At 44.2% G+C, this 15,360-nt stretch overlaps 1 protein-coding gene across 6 annotated transcripts in view; it reads left to right on the top strand.

Moving 5' to 3' along the window:
- Positions 1-782: 782 nt before the first annotated feature.
- The window catches only part of LOC130108119 (plexin-A2-like), an 86,513-nt gene continuing 71,935 nt past the window's right edge, over positions 783-15,360 (top strand). For all 6 annotated transcript variants that reach the window (XM_056274969.1, XM_056274966.1, XM_056274968.1 and 3 more), the window contains exons 1-2: positions 783-2,021; positions 4,765-4,947. In XM_056274969.1, the coding sequence (XP_056130944.1) occupies positions 792-2,021; positions 4,765-4,947 (1,413 nt within the window). In that variant the 5' untranslated portion in view covers positions 783-791. The remainder of the gene's footprint in view (positions 2,022-4,764; positions 4,948-15,360) is intronic.

Consider the following 15,360-nt stretch of genomic DNA (forward strand, 5'->3'; position numbering starts at 1 on the left):
CCGTCCTCCTGTCCATGCAGTATTCAAAGGACATTATTTGTCCTCCTCTAGAAATGTTTTATGTAGATAAAATATGCTAATGAAATTAAATAGGGAAGTGTGAGGGTTGATGCTGCCTGGCTCTGAATCTCTAATGACTCCCCGCCATCCTCGGAAAAGGCCTGATTAATTTAGGAATGTCGGCCGCGGTGGAGAGTGATTAATTCCTCCTGGATTCAACCATTTAGAGGAACAAGAAGGGAGGGGAGGAAGGAAAACAGTGGGTTCCCAAAATATGGAGGCATAATTAACACTTTTGGATTTTACTTAATTAGCCACCCAAACAGAGGCAGTGTTTGTCGCTGCTTTGTTCAAGTAATGGCCCACAGTTACTGTTAGCCTTCTTTACAGACAGGTGGAAATAATGAGCCCGTCTGTATGCAGGAGGGACACTGGACCCCCTCTCGGGCTAGTAGAAATTGATATACAATTTGAACAATTGATTGCTTGTTTCTTTGATGTCTCCTCTCTACTGAAACACAGATGGAGGAGAAAACAAGCACGTCTACTCCTGGGCTTTGGTCAAGTCATTTAATGATATCGTGAGAGTAGTTTCATCACTTTCCAAAGCACCGAGGCTCTTTTCTTAATTCAAAAGCTAAAAGTATTTCTCCTCTCTTTCAGAATGATGTGAAAGCCACCGAGGAGGGAATAAACGGCAGTTCAGTCTTTTTTCCCCCCAGTGCAATCTTGTTCATTGCTGACACACAATCCCAGGCATTCTGTCTGATCGCTGTATTTTGCTGAGCCCTATGGGGATGGGGATGTGTTTGGATAAAGGATGGACTTACTGTGGCCTCACCAAGGGTCACAATGCTCTAAAGGTCATGTCATGGCCCCTGGCATTGTGGCTACTGACTCTAGGCTCCGTAAATTGCCAGGTGTTCACAGGACAGTCCCCAACTGCTTTCCAATCTGAGAGGAAGGAATGGTCCCTAAATCACCTGGCTGTTCATCAGTCCACTGGGGCGCTTTACATCGGAGCGGTCAACCGCATCTACAAGCTGTCTGCCAACCTCACCCTTCTGGTGTCTCATGACACAGGACCGGAGTATGATAACAAGGCCTGTTATCCTCCTCTGATTGTCCAGCCCTGCACAGAGCCTCTCTCCTCCACTGACAATGTCAACAAACTCTTGCTCATTGACTACTCCCACAACCGGCTGCTGGCCTGCGGCAGCCTCTACCAAGGCGTCTGCAAGCTGATGAGACTGGACGATCTGTTCATCCTGGTGGAGCCCACACATAAGAAAGAACACTACCTGTCCAGCGACAACCAGACAGGGACGATGTATGGTGTCGTCGTTCCCTCGCAGGGTCAGGACGCCACCCTGTATGTTGGCACGGCCGTTGGCGGTAAGCAGGACTACTTCCCAACCATCTCCAGCCGCAAGCTGCCTCGCGACCCAGAATCCTCCGCCATGCTGGACTACGAGCTCCACACTGACTTTGTTTCTTCTCTCATCAAAATTCCCTCAGATACGCTAGCTCTCGTCCCACACTTTGACATCTACTACATCTACGGCTTTGCCAGTAGTAATTTTGTCTATTTTATGACTGTTCAACCGGAGACACCAGAAAATGGGATGCCTGCTGGCAGCTCCCCTGGTGACCTGTTTTACACCTCTCGCATTATCCGCCTCTGCAAGGGTGACAAGAAATTCCACTCATATGTGTCACTTCCTGTGGGGTGCATACACAGGGGTGAAGAGTATCGTCTCCTCCAGGCAGCCCATCTCTCCAAGCCTGGCAGGGTTCTGGCACAGTCCCTGAACATAAGTACCCAAGAGGACGTGCTCTTCGCTGTTTTCTCCAAGGGACAGAAGCAGTACCACGACCCTTCTGACCATTCGGCTCTCTGTGTCTTCACCATCCGACACATCAATGCTCGCATCAAGGAGCGCCTGCAGTCCTGCTACCAGGGAGAGGGCAACCTTGAACTGCACTGGCTGCTGGGGAAGGATGTGCAGTGCACCAAGGCGGTAGGTTCACTGGAGAGAGAGAGAGAGAGAGAGAGAGAGAGAGAGAGAGAGAGAGAGAGAGAGAGAGAGAGAGAGAGAGAGAGAGAGAGAGAGAGAGAGAGAGAGAGTGAGAGAGTGAGAGACTCACACCTTCTTCCATCCATGGTGGCCCCTCTGATGTGACTTCATATGCATATACACACCTATGTATGCATAACAACACACTCATATGCATACACACATGCATGCATGAAGGCGCACATACATACACAAACAAGCACATGTTTAGAGAAAACTATGAAGCCTCACTGGTTTGTGTGCAGTGTTCATTTTAGACTTATCCTAGGTTGGCTCTTTGATTACCCCACAGCTACAATTACAGCCTAAATAGCTGAAAGGCAGACAGCCAGAGCTGTGCTGAACCATTCAGGTTTTCAGGGTCCCACGAGAGCAGAGGAGCTGGAGGAGATTAATCCTACAATGCTAATCAGGAGAGTTTTTGTATGCAGCTTTGATTTCATTCAGGAACTTGGGCACCTTCTCGCTCTCTCCCTTTTGGGTGTCCCTCTCTCTATTTCTCTCTCTCTCTCTCTCAACTCCCTTTCTCCCCATTTCTCTGACCCTCCCCTTCCCTCTCTCTTCATTCCCCTTTCCTCTATTCTTGTTGCTGTCAGCAGTTTCGAACCCTCCGAGACCTGTTCTTGATCTTGAGAGGAGGGCTTTATCGCACAAGTCTAAGTCTGCGTGCCTGTGTGACAGCTATAATTCTGCATAATGAAGGGCTTTCATGAAATTAAGTTGAAAGCGAGACATGAAAAGAATGATATTCATCACATCTGTCCACAGATATTCTGGTGACCGCAAACATTCATTTTGATCCCATAATGGAATCAAATAAATGAGATAAAGTTTCTTTAATAATAACAATTGAGTGACTATAGGGCTATGAAATAATTGAGTAAATAATTATACTTGCGTGGCTTGACAGTGGGCTTTTACTTTTAAAAGGGGGCTGTTAATGAATCGACAGTTGATAAGCCCGTTACAATGCCACTGAATAGCACCTTTTTTGTTGTTGTTGTTAACACAGTAGGTACACTGCATAGTGGAAATGCACCAAACAGTGAAGTGTTTTACCCAGGGTTTTATTTTTCCCGGTTTGCTCTACATTTGCATTTATATTAGAAGCAATTAAATTACATCATGCAATTATCCAGAGCAAGTAAAGTAAATTGGTGGGTTCCAAATGGAAATGAGCTTAAGGTCATAGACTGCTAATGTCTTCAGCAGCCAATAGCAAGGATGCAGAGGTCAGAGCAGACGCACTGCCCGGACAATAAATGTAACAAAAGCTCCGCTGTCCCTGAAATATTCATGCATATTAGAGGAAATGCTCAGTGCGAACAGCTAGGCAATATATTTTTGTTTATTTAGTCTTTTTTTTCTTTTACAAAGTCAGGTCCAAGTTAAAGGACAAGGTAGGCTGGAGAGGGAAGTGAAGTGTTTCTTGAAGGGTGACTTTCCAGTTAACATTGTCGTCCACTTACAGTAAAGATGGTGTAAGATGGTGCATGAGAGGCGCTATGTGTTTGTGAGAAATGCATGATGTGAAAGAACAAATTAGTTTTCCAAAGAAATAGAATGTTCTATACTGAGTGACGGGCCATTAGGAGGGCTTTGAGGTGGGTGGTTATAGATGTAACCAGACTGCTTCTCTCTTTGATGCTTAATCAAAACCTGACATCTCCTGGGCAGTGTGTTTGTGTGATGCCAGATCAAGCAAACTAGAAATCACAGAAACTGGCACAATATACACGGCTTTCTACTTGTTTGCCACAAGCAATTAGTGTACTCCACAAACTCACACGCTCTGAGGCCTGTTGATAAACGGAACAGCCTAAAACCTCTTTGAAGTTGGGATTTTTTTATTTTTTATATTTTTAAAGTCTAGAAAGAATCCTGCCCATAATGCGTGTTTGGTCTTCCAGTAGTCAGTTTGAGTTCTCTTCTTCTCTTCCCGTTTGTCTGCAGTGATTTCATTAAATTCCCCCCACCCCCACCCCGCTCTCTCCCACTTCCCAAACCTGTCATCCTCACGACCCGACTCTTTTAATGTACTCCCTCCTTTCTCCCATCTTCCTTTCTATGTATCCTTGTTTTTTTTCTTCCTTTTCTTCTTAAACCCCACCATACTATACCCCCCCATCTTTCTCCCCAATTGTATCCGACCAATTACCCCACTCTTCCAAGCCATCCTGGTTGCTGCTCCACCCCCTCTGCTGAGTCGGGGAGGGCTGCAGACTACCACATGCCTCCTCCGATACATGTGGAGTCGCCAGCTACTTCTTTTCACCTGACAGTGAGGAATTTCACCTGACAGTGAGGAATTTCACCAGGGGGACGTAACGCATGGGAGGATCATGCTATTCCCCTCAGTTCCCCCTCCCCCCTGAATAGGTGCCCGACTGACCAGAGGAGGCGCTAGTGTAGTGACCAGGACACAGGTCCACATCCGGCTTCCCAACTGCAGACACGGCCACTTGTGTCTGTAGGGACACCTGACCAAGCCAGAGGTAACACGGGGATTTGTACCCGGGATCCCCGTGTTGGTAAGCAACGGAATACACAGCCACACCACCCGGATGCCCCCCATCCTCTATCTAACACTTTCTTTTCACTCATTTAATTTCTCTACTTCCCCTATCCATAAATCCATGCATCCATTCATTCATCCTTTCCTCTGTCTCTTCCTCTCTTTGTGCAGCCTGTTCCCATTGATGACCACTTCTGTGGCTTGGACATAAACCAGCCCCTGGGGGGCTCCCAGCTGGTGTCCGGCGTGACATTGTACACTGAGACCAGGGATAGGCTGACCTCTGTCACCTCTTACGTCTACAATGGACACAACGTGGCCTTCTTGGGCACCAGGAGCGGACATCTGAAGAAGGTGAGCAGCACACTGACAGACAACAGCACTGACAGACAACAGCTACAGTATTACACGACCCTTGTAAAAAACACTTGTTTTCCCTGCTAAACAGAAACACACCGATTATTAGGGTTGCAGCCAACACACCTGGCTACCAGTCTCTCACCTCTTTTTTGTGTTACAATTTTATTGCTCCTTTCAAAACCTGCAATGGGCTTCATGGCAAACAATTATTATTAGAGAGGGCATGATTTGGATTTCTCTTCAATATGTTTTCCTCGTTGGTGTTTTTCTGTTCTTACTTGCCTGCGTGTATCCATATGGCATTGCATGGGAAGACGCGTTTGCGGCAGGCCCCACAGACAAAGGATGACCTCTTTCTGAGAGGTTCATGAAGTTAATTTACCCCCTTGTCTTTCATGACTCATTTCAATGCATACAGTATAAAATATTAAAGTCGGGTTTCTATGAAACTCATTCTTTGATCCGACTGAATTGACTCTGTACCCCTTGAGGGTCTTCTAACTGCACAGCCTTACACTATTCTACTGACTGAGGGAAATGTGTGAGAGGACCGCTGTGACACTAGCCCGGGGGCCTTAGTCTTATGAGAACCAATCTGTCTGACACACACATACACAAACATACACAGGGCCAGATTGAGAGCACAGTTCCAGATAGCATCACTGGAGCTGCTCCCCTCACATGAGCTAGCCAGTGAAGGACAAGATGAGGCTGAGCCTGAATAGCCTGCAGAGAGATGGAGGGAGAAAGAGAGACGCACAGACAAAGATGGCATCAGATAGGGAATTAGAGATACAGTGAGAGCAGTGTGCAAACTATACCATGTCTTTTGGGGAGCTCACTTCTTCTTTTATTTTATATTTTTTCTTTAACCGGGGGGCTTGCGCGTGCCTCAAAGAAAGGACTGACTGTGACTCTTGTCGCAAAGAAACATTCATAGCTGCAAGCATGTAGGCCTACTTGCTTTATGGCAGCACATCTGATATATAAAAACCAGTTAAAACCAAACATCATTGTATGATACAATACGACCAACTAAAGCAGGGCACAGTATACTCTGCAGAGTTATGTACTGTATTCTGTAGTTTATCGGCACAAATAAGAATGCATGAGCATTAAATCAAAAAACAGAGCACATGTGTCCAGGTAGTGTAGAAAAATATTTTATCATTTGCAAACCAGAAATGTCCACATTGAATAACAGGAATGAATTGGCTAGCACTGGCAGGCATACATATAAGCACCTATTTTGTAATTACAAATAAATCATGACAATCGACAAATACCACCCCATCCCCCCAAATTGGACTGTTAGCGATCATGTGTTTTTGAATTTTGAATCGGACCTCCATTAGTGATCACATGTTTTTGAAATGTTTATATGTTGCACCTCTCCCTTCCCCATTGGATAATGTGTACATGATGTACATGACGAGGCAGTAGATGGTATGTTCTTTCCTCGAGTAGTTTTATTGACAGCTGATGATTGCTTATGGCATGAAACAGGCTTGTACTGTCTCATAAAGAATTTACTTGACTTACTGGATTTATATCTATATATATATATATATATATATATATATATATATATATATATATATATATATATAGTGTTAATGATATAAAATACAAACAACATAACATAACAACACATACTCTAGCACAGCACAACCACAAATTATACATACAGTGTTGCACATATTACACAACCAGTGGTAAGAACAAGGAATATATTGCACAACCCCTCGCATTATATAAAAAAAAATCTATTACACGCCTCTCACTTAAAAGTCTGCATAAAAAGCTATTTCACAACTTTGCGACTTAAGCAACATTATTTTGAATTTTAATTGAGATAGGCACAAATGAGTTTCTAAAACTGTTGCATTTACACCGGGGTATTCTATACCGCAGTGTAAATGAATCCGTTTTAGTGATGAATCAACCTCATCCATGAATCATACATCGATATAGCCTAATTTTATGCACGATCGATGATGATGATGATACAGAAAACTAGAAATGCATGGCAAAAATAGCATATTGTCAATATTTTAGAGACCACCCCAAAATTTCACAAATCATGTTTTCAGGGGAGCTCATGTCTTATTAAGACGAGCCGAGCTCCCCCTGGCTCCCCTGTAGTTCGCACCCTGAGTGAGAGCAACACAGAAAGAGACAGAAAAAGAGAGGGCAGAGTATACTGTTTTTTGTTTTTTTTTCTTTCACATGTGTATGGAAAGTGAGCAGTTGCTTTGATTGAGAGGGGTCTAAAATCTGTCATTACTGGTGTAAGTGCTGTATGGGTATAAAGGGCAGAGTTGGTCATTACATTGACAGAATGCGCGGGCATGCTTCAGACCCTTGGGAGCTCCCAAAGAGTTGAGGGTCATGTCTCAAATCCTATTCCATCATCCCAAATGGACAGGCAGAGTGGAAATGGGGCATGACAATAAATGCCATCAGCAGATCACTCAGGCAGCAAGGCCATTGCAAAGGTCAGACCCTGCCAAAGGAAGGTTGTGGCTGAGGTGAAAGTTCAGAAGGATAACTGGCAGTCTCACGGTCCAGGCGGCATATGGACATGTCCGTCATCATCCTAAAATTAGATATGTCCCAGTCCTGATAAAACACAGGACATTTCCTTCATCTGCTACAGTTTGCCTCAGGTTGTTGATCTTAACTGAGTGATATGACCTTCTCCTGGGTTGCCCTACTTCCAAGTTCACAGAGATATCGATGGTATCAAGAATGCCACCATTAGAACTGTGGCAATATAGTCTAGTAAGATGATAACCTTTACATCAGACTATCAGAGGGCTCCAGCTTAAACGGACATTTTTTTTAGCCTCATCAGGTGAGAGGGCTGTTCTTGTGGTTTAGGAGGCTGTCTTAAATGAACATTACAGGTTTGAAATCATGAATCAGTTTATGTGTCCAGCATCAGCCCAGTGCCTTGCTGAAGGCACTTACCCCCCGTCACTTGCTCTGTGGCAAGCCAGCAAACTTCCTACTGAAATGTTTTGATCAAAAATTGAACAATAGTCATGCTTAGAGATAATCCGCCGGCCACGTCTGCTGTCTCTGGAGTCACACATGTACTCCGGCTGGCCTAGAACCGAATCCTTCCTAGAACCCTGTCTGCTGTATCCATTTCAGCTTTTCCTCTAGTTAATAAAATACCCAGGTGGGTGGACAGCCACTATCCATTTTTTGTTTCTTTAACCACAGTTGAAAATATCACCACATGCAAATGTCTACATACTCTCATTGGGTTTGTGTTGTTTGTTTACTACGAGACAGTTAGCTTGGAAATGTAGACAAAGCCAATAAAGCGGCGGTCACATTACCAATGATGGAACTGGAGTCACTTTTTCCCCCTGAACGAATGAACGAATCCTAGGATGTGACATCATATCCTAGATATTGCCACTAACCATCTGCTCGTTTCTTGTGACACAGCAAACCATGCAGCCTCTGTTTTGGATTTTTTTAATCTACCAAATCAAAATTAGAATGCAACAGATGGTGCGAGATCGCAAGATTGATTGATTCCTCCATGTTTGATTTTCAGCATTAATTTCACCATGACATTAAGCACCTCTGTTACTTAAGTATCTTTACATCATGCAAATTTGCCAGCCAAACCTCATCAAGCTTGAACTCTGCTATGGAGTGGACAGATAAAAATTCTATGCAGGCGAATCCTTTTTCCTGTCTTCCGCATGTGATTGAATTGAAGTGAATGGGACATGAAAGTGTAACATGCCCGCCCTTTAAGAAGTGAAGCATTGGGGCATCCAGGTGGCGTAGCAGTCTTGTCTGTTGCCTACCAACACAGGGATATCCAGTTCGAATCCTTGTGCTACCTCCGGCTTGGTCGGGCGTCCCTACAGACACAATTGGCCGTTTCTGCAGGTGGGAAGCCGGATGTTGGTATGTGTCCTGATCGCTGCACTAGCACCTCCTCTGGTTGGTTGGGGTGCCTGTTCAGGGGGGAGGGGAAACTGGGGGGGATAGTGTGATCCTCCCATGTGCTACGTCCTCCTGGTGAAACTCCTCAGTGTCAGGTGAAAAGAAGCAGCTGACCACTCCACATGTATCGGAGGAGGCATGTGGTAGTCTGCAGCCCTCCCCGGATTGGCAGAGGGGGTGGAGTAGCGACCAGGATGGCTCGGAAGAGTGGGGTAATTGCTGGATCCAACTGGGGAGAAAAAGGGGGAAAAAAAGAAGAAAAAAAGAAGTGAAGCATTTTTCAACACAACAATCACAGCAGACCGACTATAACTGAGACAGGAGACCCATTCTGCAGACGGCCACACAATTTGGGCCGGCATGTGAAGAATTCCTCTAACTCAGTTAGCAAGCTTGTGCACATGTTGGAGGCTAATGTGTCCTCTTGCCTGTACAAACACACCAAATTATGTTTTCACGGCAAATGTAGTGACACTTTCATCCTCTTTAGATAAGAGCCTTAGCCAAATACTGGTAAGTGTAATGAAAAGGATGCATGCACTGTGATGTACGGTTGCATAGTCTTATGTGAACTTAAAACAAATAAGCTCTGTAATTCAATGACCATAACCACTTAGCATTAGTATTTCCTGGAAATGTTAAACTCACTCCAAAGAAAGTCGATCTCAAATATTCATGTGTAAACAGTGAATTCATTATTGCTTATTGAAGTTTAATTGAGTGAAGTAATTCTCTGGTGTGCATTTAGATAGCTTGGGCTTTTCTAAATCATGGTTTCCTTGGGGAGATTTAGCAACTGAAGTCAGTCGAATCGAGCTTCAGATGCGGGCAGTGATGGAGACAAAATAGGTGTAGCATATGCATTTCACTGCATTGGAAGGTGCATGGTACTTTTTATAGTATGTATGTGACAATAATGTGAAAATCGAACTTGAACTTGTGTTTAAGGCTAAATTGAGAACATTTTAAAACCACATGGAAGGAGGTTTATCTAAGGCCACAAATTCTGACAACAGATGAACAGTACAGATTCCCAACACGGTTAAGCAAGGCAATGTTTTGATAACTAAGCATCCTTTGGCCTCAGTTGACTGTAAATTACTTTCGTGGCTCTCTCTCTCTTTCCTTCCCCAACTCCACTCTGCTTTTCCTCTTTTTTTCTCTCTCTCTCACACTGTCACACAACATGGAAACAAGAGAGAGCCCAGAGAGAACAAACTATGAGTGCATTGCGGTCAGCAAAATGGAGACCATACGAGTGCCATGAATTGTTCTACTATCCATCTCCCACGATTTTTGTCGGTGGGCCATGGGAACTCACTAAACAATGGAAAAGGATAGAGAGATGGGATCAGTATGGAGGAGGATAGGAAACAGAGGACAGGAAACAGTCCTCAAGGAGAGAGGTTTTAAAGTGTATACATGGAGACTCAGTGGAGACTGTGGTCATGTTGTAGAAATTATGGTGTGAGGGTTTGGAAGGCTGCCATATAGCCGAAGGTTATGTTAAGCCCCATCCTGAAATGTTGCTAACACAGAAGAGACAATGACCCCAAAAGAGACCTGCACACATGCACGCACTCACAGATACCATTGCTCCTCTTCCAACCCAATTAGTAATCGTGTTTAGGTAATGGCACTCCCAACATACAGCATGTCGTAGTGGCTGTGATCAATACACCTCTATTTGTGACTGTAGCTAATGTGATGGCTGAATGATTAGTCCAGTGCTGTAATACAGACCTCCATGACTGTGTCCCCCTAAACGCTTTTTCCTTTTCATTAGGCACATCGGCTTAGCTCTATCTGCACTGTGCCCTCATTAGTATTCACACAGCCATGATGGATATGTGGGCTAATCAATGTCCCTTTGCTGTCGGCTTGATCTGACCATATGCACAGCCACTCAGCCTTAAAGGTGGACAGTTGTCTGGCCCTTATGTCACTACATTTCCTGTGTCATAATATTGAGTCAAGCCTGGGAGCATCCATCTTGAGTTCATTGACTGTGTCACCGTCCGTCTGTTTAAATCCTGCAGCTTTTTTTATCCTGAGATTTCTGTGGACTGCCCTCTCCTGCCAATTTGTAGAGTCCCTATTTTTGGTGTGGGTCAAAGGCAATTGGACAGACTGGCCTTCGGGGACAAGGATAACCTCAGTCAGGGTGGATGGCAGATTGGAAATGATTGGTTGAAGAGACTGCTCCTCGCCTCCTGGGTCATCACCCATATGTTTAGCAACATGGTTTTCAGAGGGCACAGACAGACAGGGCTCATATGGACCCACTTTAGGATTGTGGGTCGGCGTTGTCATGTAATCATTGCAATCACCTGATTTCAACATAATCCTGTGCTGCAGCAAAGAGGTGCATTATTTTTGTTATACATTTACAAATATACTTCCTCCATAGATGCCTCTTGATGTAAATAACATCATTGCCTAGAATGATCTTGAAATCAATCCGATATGTAAAGGCTCAAGGGAGAGACGTCCACGCAGTTGTGTTGCTCATGTAATGTCTGGCTGCTTTACGACTCAAGCCGACTGACACCTTAGAAGTTGGGCTTTTTGTTTTCCTTGGCTCTCACAGGATGGGCCTGCAGGAGAACATTGCAGATGCCTTGGGAGCCTTGAGAGCGGTAGGTTGTTTTCGTTTAGAGCACACAGGGTCACGTTGCATATCACGTCGCCGTTTGTCAGGCAGTACTCAGATTGGCTGTTTATATCGATTGCAGGCCCAGCGGAACGTAATTTCAGCTGCAGGAAGGATATTGCTGTTATTGGTCTAAATATAATTTGGGGGTTAAACATTATGACCTCACCAACTGTTGATTTAGTGGGAAGAAAATATGAAAAAAATGGAGCACGCTAGGGTCACCTGAGTGTAAAGATGCCAAATAATTTTTATTTTACAGCATGGATAACACAGGATGGACTTGACCTTTTAGCGTTGCAGATTTGGTATTACACAGTATTAACACAGTTGTGGTATTAACACAGTTTGTGGCAAATGTGGCAAATGCAGCAAAAAAAATGCCACTTTTCTCACTATTTACCTCCATTCTTGAATCTCTGATGTGACCGAGACATAACGGACATTTTTTTTTTCCTGGTTGGAAACCATCTGTGGTTTATTAAACCCGATTCTAAGTAAGTGCTTATGAAACACTGAAAAAGCTTCCTCTTCAAACTCTAACTTGTTTAGAGCAGCCAAAAACAAAGTACATTTTCTCTGTGTGTGTGTGTGTGTGTGTGTGTGTGTGTGTGTGTGTGTACCATGTTTTTCTATCCAAATGGGGACCAAATGGCCCCATTAGGATAGAACTGGAAACCACCTACCTTGTCTATTTTAGAGGGTCTATTTTACGGTCAGGAATTGGTTTTAGGGTTAAGGTTAGAATTAGGATCAGGTTAAGGTTAGGGTTAAAGGCTAGGGAATGAATGTAGTCAGTGAGGAGTCCCCACAAGTATAGGGTGACATGGTGTGTGTGTGTGGGTGTGTGTGTGTGTGCGCATGTATGTCTTTGTGCATGTGGCTGTTTTTGTGAAGATGGGCAGGTGTTTGTGTGTGTATCTTCGTACGTGTGTTTGCATGTCCGTCACTACAAGCAGATTCATTATAAAACCATTTAAGCCTGTCATACACTTATTTTGGGGCTGAGGGACTTAAAGTGGGATTGAAGACGTGTTGAACTCCCGGGACGGGGGGGGGGGGGGCTTTGCCTTTGCTCAGCCAATGTCATTTTAAAGTCATTTTAAATCATAAAACTGCATTTAAATCCACTGAAATCAAACACCAAGGATAGGTCAGTGGGTCAGGGTTTTTCTCTGAGCTTATCAACGGAACCCCATCCGCAGATGTGGCCTGTGGTCAACCTCATTGCATACAGTTACTTAACGTATTTCTCTCTCTCTCTCTCTGTCTCTAGCTAGCTATCTACCTCTCTCGCCCGCTCTCTCTCTTTCCCTGGACACTTTTTGGGGGGTGTTTTTCATATTCGGTTTCACTGGCGGGATGTGTGAGAGCTCTGGATCTGCGCTATTTATGAAGTCAGGAGTGTGGGAAATCATATGGAAGCTGGTTCCTTCACAGTGTGGGATTGTGGTAAAAAAGAGGAGAAAGAGGAGAACGAGAAAGAGTAGGCTGGGAGGACATGGGGGGGTGATACAGACGAGAAAAGACGAGTGAGTAAGCGAGCCTTGGTGGGTGATAAATCGATTATCACGTTGGTATTGAAAGGATAGGATTGTCTGGGTGATGGTGGTCTGTGAGATAGTTTAGGTCCTCTTATGATCTGTAAACAAGAGTTCCAGGGCGCTGATCTGGGCTTTCATGCCTCGGCCTGGAAGAATCTGACATCATCTCCCCTTTCTTCGATCCCTCTTTTTCTTTGTTTCGCCATCTCTCTCTCATTCTCTCTGGCACACACACACACACACACACACACACACACACACTTCTCTTCCTCTATTTGTCTATATTTGTGTCTCTTTCTCCTGTCTCTCCCTCTTGTCACATTCCACATTCCCGTTTTCATCCCCCCCTCCCTTCCCTTCCCATGTCTTGGTTTGCAGAATTTCCTCTCTCTCTCTCTCTCTCTCTCTCTCTCTCTCTCTCTCTCTCTCTCTCTCTCTCTCTCTCTCTCTCTCTCTCTCTCTCTCTCTCTCTCTCTCTCTCTCTCTCTCTCTCTCTCTCTCTCTCTCTCTCTCTCTCTCTCACACACACACACACACACACACACACACACACACACACACACACACACACACACACACACACACACACACACACACATTTTTCCTCCTTTCAGTTCCAATGTCTTGGTTGGCATCGCTCCTTGGTTTATCTTTCCCCTCTTTCTGTCTCTCATTTTTCCTCCTTTCCCTTCCAATGTCTTGGCTGGCATTAATTCTTGTTTTGTCTTTCTCTCCTCTCTCTGTCTCTCACTCTCCCTTTTCTACTCCAAGTCTTGTTTGGCAGAGCACTTTGGTCTGTGTCTCTCTCTTTCTCCTCAAGCTTGTTCTTCCTCTGGCCCTGTCTCATCTCCTTTTCACCCTTCCAGTCTCTCTCCCTCTCTCTCTCTCAATTCAATTCAATTCAATTCAATATGTGCTTTATTGGCATGACATACGTTTGTGTACATATTGCCAAAGCATTTAAAACAACAACACAATACAACAATGATTATAATAGCAACAACAATAATGATTATTATATCAAACACCAACAGTAGCAATAGGTGCCGTATCTCTCTCTCTCTCTCTCTCTCTCTCTCTCTCTCTCACACACACACACACACACACACACACATACACACCTCTCGTTGAGACCTGTTTGGCAGAGCTCCTGACTGGAGAGCCAGAGCTGCCTGGGAGGTGGAGGCATGATTGATTGATGCAGTTTTGATGCCTAGGGGATCCAATCATGTAATCAGTTTGTATTGATCAGGGCTGTCTCTATTGAGAGACTACTGAACCACCACCACTGTATGTGTGATCTTGTCTGGCACAAGATCAAAATCTTCTGCAATTTGATTTGAACGGGGAGATTGCCTCAGTCTTTCTGTGTCAGAATGCATGTGGGGACGACTGTCATGATGGCACACCAGACGTTATACAGAACTTACGTAATTCTCTGCCTCAGTTCCTTATCATCTTGCATATATTTATATCATCATGATTGAGAAATTAATGCAACGGTAATTACATCAAGTGGTTAATGATATAGCCCCCCAGAATTTTAAATAAGGCTTCGACCTGGGTTTGCATGGCTAATGAGGATCTTTTCTTCTCTCAGCTATCACACTTAATTCAATGTTTATCCTTGTTATTTCCAATGTCTGTGCCAAGTGTCCGGCTTGGAATCAGAAAGGAGTCATCATTATTGTATGATGCAATTCACATCATTCTCGGGCTAATGGTGGAAGATGTGTAGTCTCTGTAGGAGTACAAATAATGACATAGTAGGTTATTCATAGTCAAGGGGTGGGAGTGGGGAATTGAGGATGAAATTATTCACCAGTGGGCATTCTTTTACTTTGCATGTTATAATGAGCCCCAAAAGATTGCTGTCTGAAAGTCATATACCAAAGTCAAATTGATCTTCTGAAGTTGAGTTCAACTGAACACATTTCAAAACCTGACCGTGGCATGAACTGCACTAACCTCAAAGGGTTGGGTTAGCAACTACTGCTAGATTACACTTACTGGGTGAGTACATCATGGTTTCAAGAGATCTGTCCCTAACTCAATATGAGGTTGAAGGCAGAATTCTCTCAAACCGCAATCAGACTCAGACCTGTTAAATAAATTGACGGGATTCTGACACCAGTGCAAGAGAGACATTGAGAAGTATACAACTTCATCATCTCATCTCATATCAGGTTTATATGCAGGCAAATGGTACAACAGGACATTGCATACAGATATTGT

The sequence above is a fragment of the Lampris incognitus genome, chromosome 2 (genome assembly GCF_029633865.1).
Source record: "Lampris incognitus isolate fLamInc1 chromosome 2, fLamInc1.hap2, whole genome shotgun sequence".
Classification (NCBI taxonomy): Eukaryota; Metazoa; Chordata; class Actinopteri; order Lampriformes; family Lampridae; genus Lampris; species Lampris incognitus.